The sequence below is a fragment of the Osmerus eperlanus genome, chromosome 27 (genome assembly GCF_963692335.1).
Source record: "Osmerus eperlanus chromosome 27, fOsmEpe2.1, whole genome shotgun sequence".
Lineage (NCBI taxonomy): Eukaryota > Metazoa > Chordata > Actinopteri > Osmeriformes > Osmeridae > Osmerus > Osmerus eperlanus.
In genome coordinates, this window is record NC_085044.1 from 7,334,743 (window position 1) to 7,355,309 (window position 20,567).

Genomic DNA, 20,567 nt, shown 5'->3' on the forward strand with positions numbered 1-20,567 from the left:
AGTTATTTATTACTCGTCTTTGTTGAATAATATAGAAGAGAAAGAGCTTAAACCATTTTTTGCATATTAATTCGCAATATTAGTCAAATAAATCGCAATGAGCTTATTTTCCTAAATCGTTCATCCCTACTGACGGCTAATATTAGTGACGTCTAAAATCAGCATTAAAGTTTAGGATGTAAAGATTAAGTTTAATTCAGGACTCAAGTCTCAAGCATTTGCCATGAGACTCAAGCATTTCCCACACAACACCATACATTTCTCACGCTGAGAAGTAAGGAATAACTTTGTCCTGCTTTATTAGCGATTTGAAAATAAATTAAAACAGGTCGCACCATAACGATTCTTTGCACTCACACAAATGCTCCCAAATATATTTTGAGGTTGCACAGACACAATTTCGGGAGCATATGTGACAAAAATGGTCAAAAAATTTCAAGCCCTGCACACACATTAAAACCCACATTAATACACACACCAGGGTTGCCACTCTTTTGTAATGATACATTTCACGCACTTTTCAAAGATAAATTATTTCAAAATTAAGGGCCAATAATTCCCATAGATGTTCACAAATACCAGTCTAACCCAGCACAATACTATACAAATACTTGAATGGTTTACCTGAATTAGATGGCAGTAGGACCACCCGGGAATACATTTACATTACATTTAGTCTTTTAGCAGACACTCTTATCCAGAGTGACTTACAGTAAGTACAAGGACATTCTCCCCCGAGGCAAGTAGGGTGACCCCGATAAGTAAAGGAAAACCTTTTATTTCATCAGGATGAAATTTTGCCAGATTAATCTAGACCCAAATACAATACTTTTTTATGATTAAATTGTGATAATTAGGAAATATCTCATTAAATGTGCAACATCAACCTGCCTTGCTTTAGACACTTGTATATATTGTTAGAGGACGAAAAAAAAAAAAAATCAGAATATGTCAACTTTTCTTAGATTTTTATTTGGAAATGAGAATATCCCGCCATAATGAATGTCATCACTACTGCTGCTTTTAGTTTTCTTCCTTTATACCTTTATTTAATATTGATTAAATTGTTTACTTTATTGCCCATTTGTATGTCAAACCTTAGCACTTTTGTGTATTCAGTTTTCTTTGCATGTATGAGCATTTTACAATTTCCTTTACATTAGTTTTGATATGAGACCAACATTTATCTTCCAAAAAGAATTATATCATATATTAAAATGCTGTGGAGACATTAGAGCCAGCGGTTAATCACCAAAGAGCTGCACAGATCAGTTCATCGGATCATGTTCTCCCCAGGATGACAACGGACGTTGACCGGCCGATCATTTCAGGAGTCGGGCTGCTAGCGGCCGAGACATAGCCACGGGAACATATTTTATCAGGGGGGTGCTGGGGGGGCTTAATGTTGCGGGGCGGCAGGGACGGACTGGGAGTAAAAATAGGCCCTGGACTTTGATTCAGACCGGCCCACCAGAACCGCCCCCTGTAAACGCCACCACAGCTGCCCTACTAATGCATGCACATTCTGTGTTTGATGTGATGATAGTTCGGGAGTTCGATAGTTAATGCGAGTGCGCAAGCCAAACTTTTTGGCCTTTATTTGAGCGAAAAAGTGTTTTTGAGCTTTATGTAAAATAAACAAAGCCATTTTTCAATTGGTAAAACCTTGTCTAGTGAAGGTGATGTCTTTTTGTCTCAATTTTTCAGCCCCACCCTTACGTTTCTTAGCCTGGTTTTTCATCGTTATTCTTCTTCCGGTGCTCCCGATGGCCAGTACGCTACTGCGGGCTGTGCGGCGGTGGTGGATTTTCAAGTCATATTATTTAAAATTCTCGTGCTGTCAGGGGGTGCTTCAGAACCCTCAGCACCCCTAGTTCCCGCGGTTTGACTTTCAGCTGAATTTTACTTTAATACATTTGAAATACATACCCATCTGTGTTTAATATCTAGCTAACTGTTTACGTAAGTTAAATTGTGTTCAGCAAGAGGCAAATTGTGATTTGAGATTTTGGGCTATATAAATACAATTTGACTTGGATTAGACAATAATTGGATTAGACAATAAAATAGCTAGCAGCTACATTAGCACAGTTCGATATTTTTTATTTGTAGAAACTGCATTTGGCCAAGTAAATATAATTTGGCACTTTTAGCATTTGTAATTAGGGTTTTACAACCATAAGTCATTTGACAGGCATGCTGACAGTACTCAAAGATGAGACGGACAGCAGTGGGTTTATTAGACGGCTGTCTCTTAAAAGACATGACGTACAAATCCGGTTTTCTTCCAGCTCTTCACCTTCATTTAAGACTTTGAAACAAATGTAAAGGTCCCATGGCATGCTGTTTTTGGATGCTTTTATATAGGCCAGTGGTCCCCCAATACTCTTTCCCGAAATTCAGCCTTGGATCAGAATTACAGCCACTACGAGCAGTCCCACAATGAGCTTTCCTTAGGACTTGCCATTTCTGTGTCTGTAGCTTTAAATGCTATGAGGAGGAGAGAAGCGGGGCTAACTGCCATGCGTCAGTCGTTTGCAAGCCATGATGTCTCTCGAAGAAAAAACTATATTGCGCTCGCAGTCAGAGCTAATTTCTCATTGGCGGGCCAAATTCTCTGGGCAGGGCTTGGTTTATACTCATCAAAATTTCTAGCCACTGGGGGACCAAAGGCAGGCTATGGGAACTCATATTAATGTTAAATAACCTCAAAGTGACATTTTCATGCCATGGGACCTTTAAGACTGTGCTTACAAGGATACTGGCCAATTTTTTTTATTTGACTAATTTCTGTTCTGTTTTCTGATTTCTAATCAATACGGTACTGGCGCGCACTGTCTGAGAAGAAGCGGCTTTTCTCTCGGTGTGTGTGAGTGGGTGTGTGTGCAAAGAATGCCGCTTCAGACAAAGCTTCTTCAGAACCTAATTGATTTCTACTTTGGCTCTTATCGTGCTTGAAAAAACACTTAAATGAATTGAGAGCATGATCATATGCTATAACGCAAACCAAAGAATGGAAGAAAAAACGGATGGTGCTTTAATTAAATTAGCAGGAGGGGGGGATGGGCAGAGGTGTTAATTTTGAGCGAAAACACTATTTATTGTTTTATAGTAGAGCCCGACCGATATATCGTCCGATAGGCATTTTCCAAACTATCGGTATCTGCATTTATAATGGCCAATAAATGAATACAAATGTTTGGGTTTTTTTTCGTTTTTTTTATGACTATATATTTTGATGTTCCTCTGTTCTGTTGTGACAATAAAACAAACAAGTTTATTTTTAAACTGCATTATCACATTATTTTAGTGAGGAAATAATCACAGGAGTCAGATGGCTGAGCGGTTAGGGAATCGGGCTATTAATCAGAAGGTTGCCGGTTCGATTGTGTCAAATGACGTTGTGTCCTTGGGCAAGGTACTTCACCCTACTTGCCTTGGGGGAATGTCCCTGTACTTACTGTAAGTCGCTCTGGATAAGAGTGTCTGCTAAAAATGACTACATGTAAACTACAAATAACTAATGTTAGGGAAATTAGTTTGTTGTAGTTTTTTCGCGTTTATGGATTTTGAATTTTTTTCTATTTTATATCGGCCGATATATCGGAATATCAGATTTTTAAATCACCAAAGATTTGTATCGGTATCGGCCTTAAAAATCCTTTATCGGTCTGGCTCTATTTTATAGCAAAAAAATTAACACTTTAAAATTACAAAATTACTTCATTAAATTCATATATATTGTCTTTAAATAAATCAAGCACATTAAGTACCTCGTCATTAATATGACTGTTCAAGGGTTTTCCAGGACTTACATTTCAAAAAGTCAAATTCAAGTACTTCAAGCACTTTAAGCATTTTAACCATGTTTTTGATAGCTTCTAGCTAACGGTAGCTAGCTGCCGCTATCAGAGCAGGTGGAAGGTAAACTAGCCAAGGCACACAAGGTGATGCTTCTGCTGCCTGTAGCGTTGTTTTGAAGCACCAGAGGGCACAGCCAGGGCATTAAGAGAGACCATACTGACCCCAGATTTCAGCAGCTAACCCTAATTAAAACTCAAACACAAACATCAATATACACACACACAGAAATTGATATATACAAACATACACATTAACACCCACAAACATTTACACACACACACCAACACACTAACACCCCCCCACACACACACACGCACACACTCTCACCTGCTTCTTCTTGAGGACCTCCTGGGCCTCCAGAGCCTTGGCGGTCTTCCCCAGGGTCTTAGAGCTGGCCTTGTGCAGGGACGCCACATACGGACCCTTCTGGCTCACAGACACAGCCTGGACACACATACACTGGTTACAACCCACACTCACACTAGACAGAACACACTCTTACCAGTGTGACAACACAAACACCAGACAGAACGCACGCTCAGTCATAACACACACACCAGGGCTCTAGAGTGTGACCAATTTGGTCGCACTATGCAACCAAAATGTGTACGGGTGCGACAATTTTTTCCTAGGTCGCACCGGTGCACCTAACCTCCTCGCATCCGTTGTCTCTCCACAAACGAAGCGTTTGTTATCCTAAGACGGAACTGACACTCATGGTTGGATCATATTGTGGTCTAAACCAATCAGAGACAGAGATGGGGCGGGTCTTTGCCTCTGATTGGCTGTGGTCCAGATATTCCTGTAGCTCCGTGCTGTGTGATTGAAATTACGACCTGAGCACCAGAGAGTCAGTTTAGCAGACCTGGGCATTGTATGGCCCGCGGGCCATAACCGGCCACAGGCTGTCTCAATCCGGCCCGCATGAGGTAAATCAAAAATTTAAAATAAATAAATGTGTTGAGCGGTAGTAAATATGTAGTCCTGAAAGACTACAGTGATCAGGCGATTTACATATATGCGCTTGCGCAACCTCACCGACAGGAGAGTTAGCTGTTGGTTAGCCCTCGAAAATGAAAAACTTTGCCACTGATTAACTTTTAACAAGACATGGACTTCTAAGTATCTGTTTACTGAGGTCAAAGTGAAAGCTGTGAAGAAAAAAAAACTAACGCGGACATAATAAGATGACTAGCAAACCATCAGCCCGCGCCCACTGAATCAGTGGGCGCGGGCTGATGGTTTGCTAGTTGAACTGCAGACCCTGATCATTACCTGTCAGCTGTCCTTCGCATATCCACCTCAGACATTCAGACAGATTTCGATGCACTTGTTCAAGCCCACTGGATTTCTCTCACAGAACAAAATGAACTGAAAAAACGTATTACTTTTTGTATAAAGTTGATCAATTCCACATCTTTAACATACTGCAAAACAACTTTTCAGTGTTTGTGAAGATTAACTGGTTACAAATAAAATGAAACACTGTTGTTGCTGTTTATACTGTTGGCCATCTGAAGGGCATGCGACAGCAAGGTGGGACCCGCTATAAGACTTTGAGCCATGAAATGTTAGGTCTCAGTTCAGGGAAGCACTTTTAAACAGTAGCACTTTCTATTTTGAAATGTTTTATTTTGCTTAAAATGTTTTAGTTTGGTAGCTCAGTGAAGCACTTAAAATATATTTTTATATATATAGGCTACAGTATGATTGTGCTTCAAATAAAAAATAGGCCTATATTTACCTACACCTTATTCTTGTTTAAGATCATTTACATAATATATATGAATGTATATGGAGCGTGATAAAAAGGTGACCTTGAAATTGTGGCGACGCAAGGAAATATTTGGGTGCACCTAAATTTTGTGCTGGTGCACCTAAATAAAAAAGTTAGGCGCACCAGTGCAACCAAGGCAACAAGTTAGTCTGGAGCCCTGCACACACATACTCAGCAGGGTGACAACACACACACACACACACACACACTACACAGAACACACACTCCAGTCTAGTGTTGTCACGATACCAAAATTTGGACTTGAATACTGATACCAAGTGTAGTATTGCGGTACTCGTTACTAAAACAATACTAATGATTTAATTGAAATGGAGTATTTGACAATGGTTTAGTCTTTTACTTTCAATTGGAATTTTTTACAATGTGTATAGAAATGTAAGCATAAATAAAATGGTTCGACCAGGTTTGACCCCTGTTCCCCCTGTACTCTCAGTGTAAGAGACTGTTGTAAAGATTAAACTTGTTATACAGTAAAATTATTAATTAAACTACTTGTCTAGGTGCGCTTCTCAGGAGTAAACCTTAGTGTGTAACTGAGATGAGTAGCCGAAATAACACAGACTAGCCTGCTTATTGTACAGTGCAATAGACTATAGATTATTTGTGCCAGCAACAAAAGATTTTTAACAACAAACATTCTAAAAAACATTCCATACCTTAAAGCCTGTATTTGATTGAAAATGAACTAACAAGCAACAACAAATGTACCTAATGCTGATGGGAAGTACTATAAGCAATGGTACACGCAATGGTATAAATCACATACAGCTCAACAGGAGAAAACTTCATGGTTTCGCGCAAAAGGGGGAACTGAATTCTCCTAACACAGGCCACATGTAGCAGAGCACAGGCGTGACATCACACGCAGGTGCACTTTTCTTGAAGTTTCAGCGCATAAAAGTACTATTACATTTTTTTTTATTCTTCATGTCAGTATCGTACTGTTTCTAAAAAGCCAGTACCGCAGTACGGTACCAGTACCGGTATACCGTGCAACACTACTCCAGTCCCAACACACTCTCTCACTAGGGTGACAACACACACCAGACAGAACACACACTCCAGTCCCAAAATACAAATTTCAGTCACAAAACCCACACTGTAGGTAGGAGACAGACAGGACTTACAGCCAGGGGGGTGATGGGAGGGTGGAGGGGGTCCATCTTGGGGCTGGCCGGTACGTGTTTAGGGTGAGTCTTGTTCAGAACGTATGCTCCTGGACTGTGCTGCTTTATCACCTAGGAGCACAGTCCCGTTACACACGGCTGGACAATGCCTGTGGGGTTTGTGTGTTTACATGTGTAGTTTGTGTGCTTACATGCATGTGTAGTTTGTAATAATGTGTGTGTAAACTGCACGATCACACGTGTGATCAGAGTTTGGTTTTTGCTGATTGTTTGTGGCTGACCTTGTGATGGCTCAAGTGCTGTGGGCCCATGTTGGGCCCCTGGCCCTGATCCGTCTGTCCGCTGGGCTCGTGGTGCCAGTACACCCTGATGAAGCGGTTGTTGAGCACGGCCTCGGTGCTGGAGATGGCCCGCCGCGCCTCCTCATTGACCGTGTACTGGATCAGAGCTGCCTCGGGGTCCCCTTCAAACACCACCTGTACACAAACACCTTGGTTTTTCTATCCTAGTGGGGTCTGACCATTCATTCCCATTCTAAATGTAGTCATCTCTACCAACTAACCCCTAACCCTAAATGCAATTCTAACCCCAACACTTATTCTAACCCTAAAACCCCCTGAAAAAAAGCATTTGAAGTTATTGGGCCAAGCAAAAAGGCCCCACAAGTTTAAGTTTTTCATGTTTCACGGTTCTTGTGAGTACATTTGGTCCCCACAAGGAAAGTTTAACAAGATCACACAGACACAAACATCCCAGTGGAGAGCGTCCCTACGTAAGAGGAATGCTCTCAGTAGGTCTTCCTGGACATGGTTACATTAAGAACATGAAGAACATGGAAAGCATGGAAAGACGGCGTACCTGGATGTTGACGATGGTGCCGAACCTGCTGAAGTGCTCGTTGAGTTTGGTGATGTTGTTAAGCTCCCGGGGAACCTTTCTCACCTCCAGCTTGGTGTTCATGTAGTGGTTCTTCTTAGGGAAGCTGGGCTTATGCTGGCTGTTGAAGTTGGGCCTGGAGTTACAGACACACAGGTTTACACGGGTCTGTATGTATGTGTTTGTCTTTGCGTGTGTGTGTGTGTCTGCCTGTAGGTGTGAGTGTGTCTGCATGTATGTGTGTGACTGCCTGTATGTGTGTGAGTGTGTCTGCTTGTATGTGCGTGTGTGAGTGCTCCTACTTGTCCATCCAGGGCTTCTTGGGCGGGGGGCCCTCGGTGGCGGTCAGTGGCCTCTTCCTGCTGTCCTGCTCTGCGTAGCGAGGCACGCTGCTGGGCACACATGCGACCGCTGGCTCTGTCTGGATCACTATATTAGCCGCTACACACGCACGCACACACACACACACAATAACAGGTGTTTCTGTAAGTGTGCTTACAGTTTTAATAGGTGTGTGACATTCTAACACACACACACACACGCACATTCTAACCGGTGTTTGTCTGTGAGACAGGTGTGTGTGTACCTCTGGAGCCCTGTCCCTCTCCGGAGGTGAGTCCTATGAGGTTGGAGCGCTGGCTCTGGACCCGGGGGATGAAGTGGCGGTACTGTGGCCGGCCTGGCCCCGCTGTCAGGCCTGGAGACTCGGGGTTGTAGCCCTCAGGGTCGTACTTATCTGGACACGCACATACACGCAGGACACACACACAGACATACACAGGGCACAAACATACACAGTTGAGAGATTGATCCTCTACATGTCGCTAGAAGTCTGTTTGTGGCTGTTTTAAACAGCTGTGGTCTGTAACATGTGGCCAATCTCCAACATGCGTGTACTTCTCTAACATGCATGCACTTCTACATGTGTGTATTACAACATGGAGGAAAACTCAATAAGCCCTGCCATCCAAAATAAGGCAACATTCACTGTCAATTAATCTCTGTAATCAGCAGAAATACATAATCAACTAATCAAACACATTAATATTAGGACCAGTTCACTTGTTTACAAACAGCGCCCCCAAATGGACAGAAAATGTCACTGCAGCCTACAGAACGAGCCAAATTGGCCAAGCAGACAACACTAGAACCAAAACAAACCCTGGACCAGACATAAAAGTAACAGAGCGATGACCAGACAAACTGGCTTGGACTCCTCTCATTTCAATGGGGAATGAAACGACACGCACATCACAAGGTAGGAAAACAAAAAGGTGAAACGAGAGAGGGGAGGGTGAAACGAGGCGGTACGGAGGAAGACAGAAACCAACATGGCCGCCGCTTACATTCCGACTGGGAGTACTGGGGGTGCAGAGGAGTGACAGAGGAGGAGGAGGAGGGAGGAGCAGGTGGAAGAGGAGGGGGCGGTCCCACGCCAGGCGGCCCCAGAAGAGAAGAGGAGGAACTGCTCCCTGATTGGCTGGGTGGGTCTAAGCCACTGACAGGGATGAGAGGGGGTCCTACAGGAGACACAAGTTCAGGCTCAAACCAGCACACTACTGCCCCCACGAGCTACACAGCAGACACTGCAGCTTGAGGGGAAGTCAGAAAACAGCCTTCAAAGTGTTCATTTGGGTCGACTTTTTGATGTTGGATCAGTAGCTGATCAGTACTTTTTTCTAAAACACAGGTGCAACAACAATTGCAACAATGCAATTGCATTGCCTGCACTGTGATGAAATTTATGATGGCAGTTATCATAAGATAATCATAAGATCCTAAGATGGCTGCTATAGATGTTCTTGAGGACCATGTATTATCGTTGTTTTGTTGTTGTTGCTGTTGTTGTTTTACATTTACATTTAGTCATTTAGCAGACGCTCTTATCCAGAGCGACTTACAGTAAGTACAGGGACATTCCCCTGAGGCAAGTAGGGTGAAGTGCCTTGCCCAAGGACACAACATCAGTTGGCATGACCGGGAATCGAACTGGCAACCTTCGGATTACTAGCCCGATTCCCTCACCGCTCAGCCACCTGACTCCTGTTTTGTTACTTTGATGTGTTTTAATGTGTGTAGAGTATAGAGCAGAGTGTATAGATTGAAGTAGAGTAGAGCAGAATAGAGAAGATTACATTAGACCAGAGAGAGTAGCATAGACTGTAGAGTAGTCTAGACAAGACCTAAACAGACAGACTTAGTCCGATTTTGGGTCACACTCACCGGCCATGGGGAAGATGCCTGGAGGGGGGGGCTGTCCGTGAGGGGGGGGCATCCTGAGGCTGGGGGGGGGCTCCGTCCTGGGAGGCATGGGCAGGCGGGCGGGGGGCATCACCGGAGGAGGGGGGAACGGGATCATGGCAGGGAGGGAGACGTCATCCACGATGAGGGGGTCGTTGCCATGGTCGTAGGGGCAGAGGTCACCACGCACGCAGAACCCTTTCTCTGTTAGAGAGAAGGGGGGGGGGGGGGGCGGGGAGAGAGAAAGGGAGGAGGGAAAGAGACAGGGAGGAGGAGGTTGAGAAATGGGGAGGAGGAGAGAGAGAGAGAGAGAGAGAGAGAGAGAGAGAGAGAGAGAGAGAGAGAGAGAGAGAGAGAGAGAAAGAGAGAGAGAGAGAGAGAGAGAGGAGGGAAAGAGTTGACAGAATGAAGAGAGAGGGGGGGTGAGAGTGGCAATGAGACAGAAAGGGACGGGAAAGGAGACAGGGTTCGAAACAAGAGAAAGAGGTAGAGCAGGATGTGGAGTTAGAGATAGAGGAGGAAATATATATATATATTTAAAAAAAATTAAAAAGAAGAGTTTTAGCTAAACAGCTCCAGCACCCATACTGCTTCAGCTGCACTCTGTTCTGCAGTATCTCCACTCTGGTCTCTCTCCCTTACCCTCCCCTCCTCTCTCTCTCCCTGCTGTATCTCCACTCTGGTCTCTCTCCCTTACCCTACCCTCCCTGCTGTATTTCCACTCTGATCTGATCTCTCTCCTCTACCCTTCCTGCTGTATCTCCACTCTGGTCTCTCTCCCTCACCCTCCCCTCTTTCCCTGCTGTATTTACACTCTGGTCTGGTCTCTCTCCCTTATCCTTCCCCCCACTCTCTCCCTGCTGTATCTCCACTCTAGTCTGGTATCTCTACCCTCCTCTTTCTCCCTGCTTTATCTAACCCTACCCCTCTCCTCCTGTCTCTGCTGTAACTCCCTGCTGTCTCCCTCCCCCCAGGGGCTCTGTTAGGCCTGGGTCTTAGCCACACTCACCCTGGGAGTACTTAGAAGAGTAGCAAAGCTTTCATCATTATGGCAACAGCAACACACGTATCTCCATTAGAGACCCAGGTTCGCCTTTAACCAGAGCACATTACCTTCTATCTATACCTCTGTAGTATTCCACCTCCCCAGACCCCTCCCACTCCTCCGCCCCAACTGGCCTCTCCCCCTCCTTTGACATAGTGTGGCCCCAGAGCCAACCAAGGGGCTTCTCACCGTCGTAGTCACGGCAACGCTGCTTCAGGGAGGGGCTCTTGGCAAAGGACTTGGCCTCACGGTGGTTGCTGTAGTAACTGGACCAGCTCTCCGTGGTGCTGTCGGGCAGGTGAGCGGGAGCCGCCACGACGACATTGCTGGGGGGGGCGGGGGGGCCCCCAGAGACAGAGGGGGGGAAGGGGTGCTGTGGCGTGGGCAGGGGGAGGAGGGGGGGCGGGTGGAGAGGGGGCTGCTGGGGGGCGGGGCCGAGGGACCCAGAGGAGTTGCTGTAGCTGTCAGGGTCCTTCCTCTCCACCTCGAACTTTGACCTGTAATCTGTTGGGGCAGGCACGCGCACACACACACACACACACAGAACAAAGTTCAGCTATAGCATAATCCTTCATTCCAAAGCGTATTTCAGACAGAAATACAACAAAGATTCCATGTAAGAGACAACAACGTTTTCACCTTGCGGTTGACAGGTTGGGATGATGCATTGCCGGTCCACCCCCCTGTTGCGTGCCTCCCACATCAACCACATAGCTAACGCTGCTCCGCCACTTCTCCTGCGTCTCACCTGTCCCTCTGCTGTGCTGCTCTCACCCTCCTCCCTCAAGAATATATTCCTCCTTTTCTATCAAGATTCATCCATCCGTCCGATCGTGTCACCCCTTTTGTATCACTCCTCTGCTTCCTAGAGCTTAAACTTCTTTAAAATCTCTGTGTCTCTCTTTCTCTCACCTCTCCCTCTGTTGTGCTCCGTGTCGCGGCTCTTCCCTCTGCTCCCACTCCGGCTCCTGCTGCGGCTGTAGCTCCGCCCCCGAGGGCTGTAGCTCCGCCCCCGAGGGCTGCCCCTCCTTCTGTCGTGGCGTTCCCGGTGGGACTCCCCCCCACCTCCTCCTCCTCCGGTCTTCCCGTGGCGCTCCACCTCGCGCCGCTTGCGCTCCTCTCGCCTGCGGTCCTCCCTGCCCCTGGGGGAGCAGCCAATCAGAAGCTCAGTTAGCCGACACTCGCATTCGTATTGGTTGAAACGCTGAGGGAAGTGTTGATAGCAACAAGCACACCAAAGTACACTGTAATACACCATCTTCTTGTTTTCATGTGTGCGCGTGTGCGTTGGAAGGATGTATATGGTAGGCCAATGTGGGACACAAGTCTATTCAGTCAGCTCCCCACCTCCCCTCCCAGGAGAAAGTTACAGCAGTCAACAGAGAGAGACGTCAACAGAGACCAAGAGAATAGCAACACGGCCCCCCCCTCCCCATTCCCAGCCTCACCTGGACTCGTTGAAGTCAGAGCGGTTCCTTAGAGGACTTCTCCTCCTGCGGGTGTCCCTTTCCTCCTCTGCATGGTCCACCTGGAGGTACAACAACAGTTAAGCCTGGTTTATGCTTCTGCGGGTCTGCATTCTTAATGTCATGTGCGGGTGTGTGGAGTTTATAGTTGTGCGGCCTTGTTGTGTAGATAGCCATTGTATTCTTTTGCACTAGGCGGCGCAATTGTGCAAAATTGTGGTTTGTATGCTTGTAGAGCAGGAAAACCTCACAGAAGAAATTACTGTGGTTTTGTAAAACAAAATATTACTTTTTGCATCTTCCCCGATATAGCTATCTACAAGCTATATCGGGGAAGACGCAAAAAAACTTTCTGGTATGACACGCTTGAGAGAACCAGTAAAATTGTATGAGGAGATGGACAATGAGTTGGAAGAACGTATTTGTTTCAAGTTAATTAGAAACAGTACATAAGAGGCAATGAGGCTTATGTCTCGAGTACATAAGGGAGAACACAATGTGTTTGTTCGGCAGATGCGCACATGGACGAAGAGATGCATTTCAAATTTTGCTGGAAATCCCTACTTTGTGTAACCCCTCCCTCTCTCCCATCGAACCAATTAGCATTTGTAAGTCTGCGTACCTACGCGCTTCAAGATATTTTAGCTGGTGCACGCAGCCTGTGCGGCCTTGCTGTGCGGCTCTATGCAGCGTCCGCGGACACTACGCAGATGCGTTTGACATTGAATCATAAACCAGGCTTTAGAATGAACAGTTCACTGTCAATAGCAACTCCATAAAACTAACTGATTTAAAAATATACTTAGTCAATAACATGTTTCCCTTGTTTGCCTGTATTGATACATGCGTGACTGGTCTGGTATAGCCAGCGAAACCACACACACCATCCAACCTCTGTCTATCTGCGTATAGTCAGGCCAGACACCCACACACTCAGGATAGGGATTCAAACCTCAGTCTTTGTGCGTGATCCTTACCTCGGGCACCTCTGCCTTGACCACAGCCGGCTTAACCTCTTCCTTAGCAGGCTCCTTCATCGTCAGGTTCCCCAGGTAGTTTTTGGTAGTTAGACATTCAAAGAGCTTATCTACAAACCCAGTGGTCTCTGGAACAGAGGCGAGGACAGAGTTAACCACACTGTAGAACACGCTCGAACACATTAGACTGCACTGACAGTGAGGGGGGGGGTCATGGGTGGGCTTTGCTTCAAGAATGTCTTCCATTTTAACATGGTGATTTCAACTAACATTGTTAAATTGATGAGAAGCTAACGGGTATGGTAGCTCGTACAACTAATTAAGTGTGTGTGCGCGCAAGTCGTGTTACCAACCTTTTTGTAAGAACACGTCTAGTTGATCGGCACAAAGTGCTTTCAGCTCCTTCTCTGGCTTGTCTTTCTTGACTAATGCAACAACGTAGTTGGCTAGAGCAGACGGGTCAGCATCGCATCTGCGAACACAACACAGGATGTCAACCTTCCTCTGGCCTGTATTTGACTCTTCTCGACATTTAACAATCAACAATTACCATTTATATCTTAAGTATAACGTGCAATAACGTTCCATTTAAAGCATGGCATAATGTGTGAGCCTCTAATACAAGGTAGCTAGGTATGGCGCCCCGAGTTACATCGTGACATTAGCTAACTTGCTAGCAAGCTCATACATCTCCCCAATGAGAACGTCAACCAAGTTAAGTCGCGAATTCCCAGCCTATCGTGAAGTATAACGAAGTTAGTTAGCACTAGCTAGAAGTTAAGTAGCTAACGTTACCAATACAATGACGGGTACGGCATAGTTGCAAACCAGCTAGCGAGTCTCGTCATTGCCATAAACGCACCCAACCTTGGCTTGTGTAAACAGCTGTTAATGTTACTCTAGCCTGCTTGCCAATAACTACAATCTCTCAGTTACAGTAAACATAATGAGCAAACAGCTAGCTCTAACGTTTGCAAGCCAGCCACTTCTGCGCTTGTATGTGTGTGTGTGCGTGTGGGGGGAAGCAGCGGACACCTAAGCGTATATATGCAGCTAGCCAAAATAGGTAGCCTAGCCCCTTAGCTAGCTATTTGGTTACACTGCAAGGCACCACAAGAACAACAATATCCAGACTTACAGAAGGTTTAGCTAGTCTAATTAGATCAATGTGTTTAACGAGTCGTTGCGGTCTATTTTGACAAAATACCAAGACATAATTCGCGTTAGCGACAAACAACGTTTATTTATTTTGCCACATAGCAAGCTAACGGCCATTGTGGCGCTAACTCGTGCAGTCTTGGTAGCGACCCTAGCTTCAGAGCTAGCTATTGACTGGACAAGCTAGTTAGCTAAATGACATTTCAATTCATCACTTACATTGGCTCCAGGAGTTTTGCCAGCCAAGACTTGAGAGCTTCCACATTGTCTATGATCATCCTGAAAATGACTTCTATACTGTCAACTAATTGAAAGTGCGTTGTAATACTCCTACTCTCATCGTCTATCAATTTTAATCTTTAGGCCTTCACTCTAGCTAGTCACTTGCAGGTCGGACGAATTGCTTTACGTTAAGTGCAAGGCATGGTAACAAAACTAGAAGTGTCGCAACACAAAATCCTCTCGTAGTTTTTTAAGACGTAGAAAATTAAGATATTTTTTTATTAAACGCAAAAAATATATATTACAACTTCCCAGAGGAGTTATAGTTTAAGCAAATGTATGAGAAAGGAATGGTAGGAAGATTCAAGGAAGAATACGTATTTATTATATATGTCAAAGTATTAGTGTTCCCTAAAGTAAAATGTCATGTCATGTTGATTCCATATATTTTTGACGTATATTCAACTTTTGGTTGCCTTAGGGCATATACAATGTTCCAGCCATGGGCGGAGCTTTATTTCAAAAGCCCCTATCCTTTTAGGTTAGAATTTGGTTTGTAATTTTCGGCAATATGAGTCCAACGTAATGTTTATATTACATGAAGCAAAAAAGTAATGCAAAATTACAAATGCAAATTCTTATCTAAACTCACAGCAAACCTTGGATCTAGTTTAGGGCTAAGCACCCAATGTTTACAACGTCTGCCCCCCCCCCCCCCCCCCACCCAGGACATGGTAAAGAAGATGTTCTTGAGGGTTAAAGAGGTTCTAGTGGGTTCTAGTCCAGCGTGTAGATGTTCTCCTCGACGGGTCTCCTCATCCGGATCTCGTAGATAATGTGAGGCGGTTCTTTGGCTGAGAGACTGGAAGAACATTATATCAGTCACGGATTATATCATCATTAATGAGTCGTCGTTGATGTATTATAGCCTACATCGAGGTATGCATCTATAAATGTAAGTTTATATCCATTTATGGCAGTTAGAGAAGAGCTTATTGTCTCACCAGCCTGTCTTCAGAGATCTCAGGTGGATTCCTCCTGAGGAGAAAACAATAACAAGACCACGTTGAAGATGCTACATTCAGGAAGTACATCAAGGGTTGGACACATTCACTTATCCTCACACCAACTCAAACCACACACACGTGCGCACACACACAGGACCTCATGAATATGTGTGAATGTAAATGCAATCATGTGTCATCCTCTTGAAATTGGGAATCATTTTTGTAACATTTTTGTACATAAAAAACAACCAAACAAAGAATCAATTAACCAATCGTTGGCCAGGGTGTGGGTGTTCTTACGTTTGAATGCCAGCAGGGCCAGAGCTCCAAGCAACAACAACAGGAGACTGAGGGAGAGAGAGAGCACCGGAACGTTGATCTGCAGAGACAGTGCAGGGACCACATCCTCCAGCTGGTGGCAGCAGAGAGGCACAGATGAGTGTGTGTGTGTGTGTGTGTGTGTGTGTAGAATGTGTGTGTGTGTATGATGTGTTTTAGAGTGAGAGAGAAAGCATGTGCATGGACGATGTATGTGTATGTATACATGTATATTCTATGTGAGTGCAAGTGTACGTGCGTCTGTGTGCGTGCTTTTGAAAAAAAGGGAAAGTGCATGCATAGTGTGTGTGTGGGGGGGGTTATTTAATAAATTATTAGTTATAGTCCATAGATCAAAAGGATAATAAAGATGTTGATTATGGTGATGATGATGTTGACGATTGATGCATTAATGTGATGAAGGAGAAGGAAATTCTGCATGATTACTCACAACTGTCCCAGAATGCACCAACACGCTAGAATTCCGTCTGTGAACATCTACATAAGGTGACTCAGCAACTGCCCAATGTTCTGAGTGACACACAACACCCACACAGACACACTTTAGAATTGGAATGAATCAGGCCCTACCACAGCGCCTATTTAGAGGACCTGATCTTCTGGCAAAGTGGAGGGCACATACATTTGCATGCACTTGGCAGGAAGTGAAAGATTTGATCCCCTCTTGAGAGCTCAGATAATTCTACTTGATATGTTGAAAAACTGAACCACAGGTTCAGACTGCAAATACACCACACCTACCCACCCGTATTTGGGTTTTATGTTTGTATGAGTGTGTGTTCATGCTTGTGTGCATGCATGTGTGTCTTTTGATATGCATCTTTTTTGGTGAGTGTTGGAAGCCAAATTACATATCTTCGTTTAACCCTCGTGCTGCCTTCGGGTCACATGACCCAAAGGTTCATAACGAACCATCGTTGTGTTTACCCAATTTTACCCAATACAAAAACAAATTAAAATAATTTTCTTTTAACCTTTGCAATGTGGGGGGTCTGAGACAGCCTAGCTGTTAAAAGAAAATGCTTCACTTTGTCTTTGTATGCGGTAAATCTGTCGCAATACGACGGTGGGTCACAATGACTGATGGGTCAGAATGACCCGAAGATAACACAAGGGTTAAGAGGTTTTCTGTTGTTCTAATGCTCTAAAAGAGGTTCTAATCTGTGTTAAAGAGAGGTTCAACAGGTGGTAGAGAGACGTTCTAAGCTTTGGTAGAAAGATGTTCTAAGCCTATGGTAGAGAGAGATTCCAAACTTTGGTAGAGAGAAGTTCTAAGCTTTGAAAGAGATGTTCTAATAGGTTGTCGGAAGAGACTCTAACTTGTAGTAGAGAGAGGTTCTAACTTGTGGGAGAGAGACGTTCTAAGAGGTGGTAGAGAGAGTATCTATAAGGGGGTAGAGAGACGTTTCTAACTTATAGTAGAGAGAAGTTCTAACCTGTGGGAGAGAGAGGTTCTAACTTGAAGGTTAGAGAAGTTCTAAGAGGTGGTAGATACAGGTTCTAACTTATAGTAAAAAGAGGTTCTAACTGTGGTAGAAGGAAGTTCTAACTTGTGGGTGAGAGAGAGGTTCTAAGAGGTAGTAGAGAGAGGTTTTAAGATGTTCCCACCTGTAGGAAGGGGAGGTTCTGTGGTTTCTTCTGTGGTTGTGGTGGGCTGGATGCTAACAGCTGGAGCTGAGAAGATCAACATAATCACACCAGTATAGATGTACTGCAAAATTAGTCTACATTGTCATCAACATCACATTGGTCTAAATCTGAGTATAAGAAAATGAGTCTAGGTCTACATTTACATATTGAATTATATTTCTCTTAAGTTCAGAAAAGGTCCTTCAAACTAAACTAATAGGCTCCTTTTTTTAAGATAGAGACCATGGGACATGACACACCCTCGTTCCTAACAACTGGAACCCAGTACTTATTTTATCTGCTGTTTCAATGTGTGATACAGACCATAATATACCACACACCATGAAAGTCCCACCTTTAACAACCCTCAGGCTGTGGGTGACTTTTTTATCATTGAAGATGCCGTCGATATCTACCCGGCAACAGTACAGCCCGCTGTCCGTTCTCTGGGCCTGGAGGATGAGTAGATCCAAACGCCCCGCCAGAGCATCCCCAGTCAGCCGGTAACGGTCCGACACCTTGGAGATCATGCCATTCTCATCTGTCTGCAAGAGGATGTCGTTGCACCAGAAGGTTCCACAGCCCCGTCCCCAGCACACATGACTCACGCCAAAACGCTTCACGGAGTACTGACAAGTCAAGATGGCTGCCTCGCCCTCCGTTACCTTGACGGCTGTTACAGAGGACCTGACTGGAGGCCAGCAGCAAACAGGAAATAGGAGACAGAGTTCAGGGTACACTATAAAAACCAAATGGCTGCTAGGTAGACACGTTGGGAACCATAGAATAACTTTTTTTTTTACTCTACAGCGTTTTGCAGAGATTTGTTAAATTTCACCAATAATTTCACCAATTTACACCAAGATATTAATAAATAGCCCAATCTAACGACATATACATTTAGCAGACACTTTTATCCAAGATAAAGTGCAGGGTTGGATTTGAACCTGCAAGCTCTAGATTTGCCATCTAATACTCTATCACTGAGCAATCCCCATCCCCTCAACAAACCATGGGTCAACTGTGGACACACAACAACACAAAGAATGTTCCCTGAAGATAAACTAGGAACTTAGTAAGAGAACCATGAACAAGATCCAGGAACAGTGAAGGAGAACCCTGAAGAGGAAATAGTATGTTGTGTTACTGTGATAAACTGCAGTTTAGTGTTAGTATTACTACTGCAATACACTACAGTATGGTGTTAGTATTGGTACTGTAGTATAATACAGTATAGTGTAACTATTGTTACTGTAGTGCAGAATAGTGTTAGTTTTGATGCTGTAGTATACTGCAGTATAGTGTTATTATTGGTACTTTAATATACTGCAGTGTTAATTTTGTTACTGCAGTACAGTACCGTGTATTGTGGTGTTAGTATTATTACTATAGTATACCGCAGTATAGTGTTAGTTTTGGTATTGCACTATTGTGTGAGTATTGTTATTGCAGTATGGTGCAGTGTGGTGTTAGCGTTGTTCTTGCAGTGGTTTCCTTGCCTGGTAGTGTTGCTATGAAGATCAAGCAGAGAAGCGGACGCCACCCTTCTCCTGTTGCTGCCATGCTGAAGGCTTGTTGTCCAGAGGAGAGACAACCACCACTGTCTGGTGCTGGACGGAAGGGGGGGGGGGGGGGGGGGAGGGAGAAAGAGAGAGGGAGAGAAAGGGGCTGGGTGGTTTGGAAAGCGTGTGAGGGAGAGTGCGAGAGAAGTTGGTGAGCAAAAGAGAAAGATAGAGGGTGTGTTTGTGTGTGCAATTGTGTCTGTGTGTGTGAATATTTGAATAGGCAGCTGTGTTGAGGAGGCTGCTCTGTGACATCTCCAGGAAGACTGTGACCCCCCCACCCCACTAACCCCAGCTATCCCCCCACCCTTACCCCAGCTAGCCCCCCCTTCTAACCCCAGCTAGCCTCACTGTTAACCCCAGTCAGCCAACCCCCCCGGCCAGGGTGGGAGGAGATAACGTCCCTCTTGTAGGCCAGGACGTCCACAAGCGAGTCCTATCTGCATAAATACTGGTGGGAGGACAGGGAAGGAACACAACAGTCCACTCATAGCTGTGTGTGTGCGTGTGCGCATGTGTGAATACATGTGTCTTTGTGTGTGAACGTGTCGGATGGCTGTAGTGTAATGCTGTAATGCGGTTGGAGTGCAACAGAGGTTATAAAACATGGATAGATTCATATAACATACAACTACACTACAAAATAGATAATCTCAAGAGTAAAATTTCCACCTCAGTGTAGCCCTTCCAGCCAAACATCTGCGCCCCCCTGTTTTTATGGAGGACTAAATTTGCCATAATTAAATAAGTAAATAAATAAATAAGTTAATAAATAAATAGACATCTCTTAGGTGATGTGAAGTTGCATGTCTTTCAAAAGAAATTTCATTTCATTTAAATGATGTGACACACAGTGTGTCCTCTTGCAGTAAGGAAAATAAGAGAACCCTGTTTCATTCTATACGTTCACGCTCTGTATTGAGTAAATGTATGAGCATGAGTATGAGTATGAGTAAATGGGCAGCAACACAGACAGAACATAGAAGTACAGAAATGCAGTCTACAGTTACAGCTCATTTGCATGGCCACTGCTTACATGCTGTTGGGTCATACTATGACCCAACAGTCTTCTACATTACATTACAAACTCCAGCACATGTTCAAAGCCTGCAGTACTGTCAGAAAAGTTGAAGATGTAACCCGTTATCCTGTATAAGAATGATACTTTGTTCAACATGCCGTGTGTGCAGAGAGGAGCAACCCCTAAGTTAACTAGGCTTACCTAAACATACTGGACCCATATCTTAGTTGCCCTG

The 20,567-nt window shown here is 44.5% G+C and overlaps 2 protein-coding genes across 2 annotated transcripts in view; both read right to left on the reverse strand.

Moving 5' to 3' along the window:
- rbm27 (RNA binding motif protein 27) overlaps positions 1–15,449 on the reverse strand; it is a 23,036-nt gene extending 7,587 nt beyond the window's left edge. The window contains exons 1-14 of the mRNA XM_062453072.1: positions 14,772–15,449; positions 13,748–13,866; positions 13,395–13,522; positions 12,400–12,479; positions 11,864–12,093; positions 11,141–11,455; positions 9,889–10,110; positions 9,012–9,185; positions 8,252–8,401; positions 7,968–8,106; positions 7,648–7,801; positions 7,071–7,265; positions 6,790–6,900; positions 4,192–4,308 (exon numbers count right to left, since the gene is read on the reverse strand). Of these exons, the coding sequence (XP_062309056.1) occupies positions 4,192–4,308; positions 6,790–6,900; positions 7,071–7,265; positions 7,648–7,801; positions 7,968–8,106; positions 8,252–8,401; positions 9,012–9,185; positions 9,889–10,110; positions 11,141–11,455; positions 11,864–12,093; positions 12,400–12,479; positions 13,395–13,522; positions 13,748–13,866; positions 14,772–14,830 (2,193 nt within the window). The 5' untranslated portion in view covers positions 14,831–15,449. The remainder of the gene's footprint in view (positions 1–4,191; positions 4,309–6,789; positions 6,901–7,070; positions 7,266–7,647; positions 7,802–7,967; positions 8,107–8,251; positions 8,402–9,011; positions 9,186–9,888; positions 10,111–11,140; positions 11,456–11,863; positions 12,094–12,399; positions 12,480–13,394; positions 13,523–13,747; positions 13,867–14,771) is intronic.
- Positions 15,450–15,500: 51 nt separating this feature from the next.
- Positions 15,501–20,567, reverse strand: timd4 (T cell immunoglobulin and mucin domain containing 4). The gene is made up of 8 exons (XM_062453901.1): positions 20,534–20,567; positions 19,249–19,359; positions 18,105–18,440; positions 17,729–17,794; positions 16,551–16,630; positions 16,082–16,193; positions 15,779–15,812; positions 15,501–15,636 (listed from the first exon to the last, which is right to left on the reverse strand). Exons 1-8 carry the CDS (start codon positions 20,550–20,552, stop codon positions 15,552–15,554), a joined length of 843 nt encoding a protein of 280 aa, XP_062309885.1. The 5' UTR covers positions 20,553–20,567; the 3' UTR covers positions 15,501–15,551.

What these genes read in the sequence shown, in the direction of transcription:
- timd4 (XM_062453901.1), bottom strand. An exon ending in CAGCCTGAGGGTTGTTAAAG is followed by an intron (nt 17,795 to 18,104) that starts GTGGGACTTTCA and finishes TGATCTTCTCAG; the next exon opens with CTCCAGCTGTTAGCATCCAG. An exon ending in AGAACCTCCCCTTCCTACAG is followed by an intron (nt 16,631 to 17,728) that starts GTGGGAACATCT and finishes TGTGTCACTCAG; the next exon opens with AACATTGGGCAGTTGCTGAG.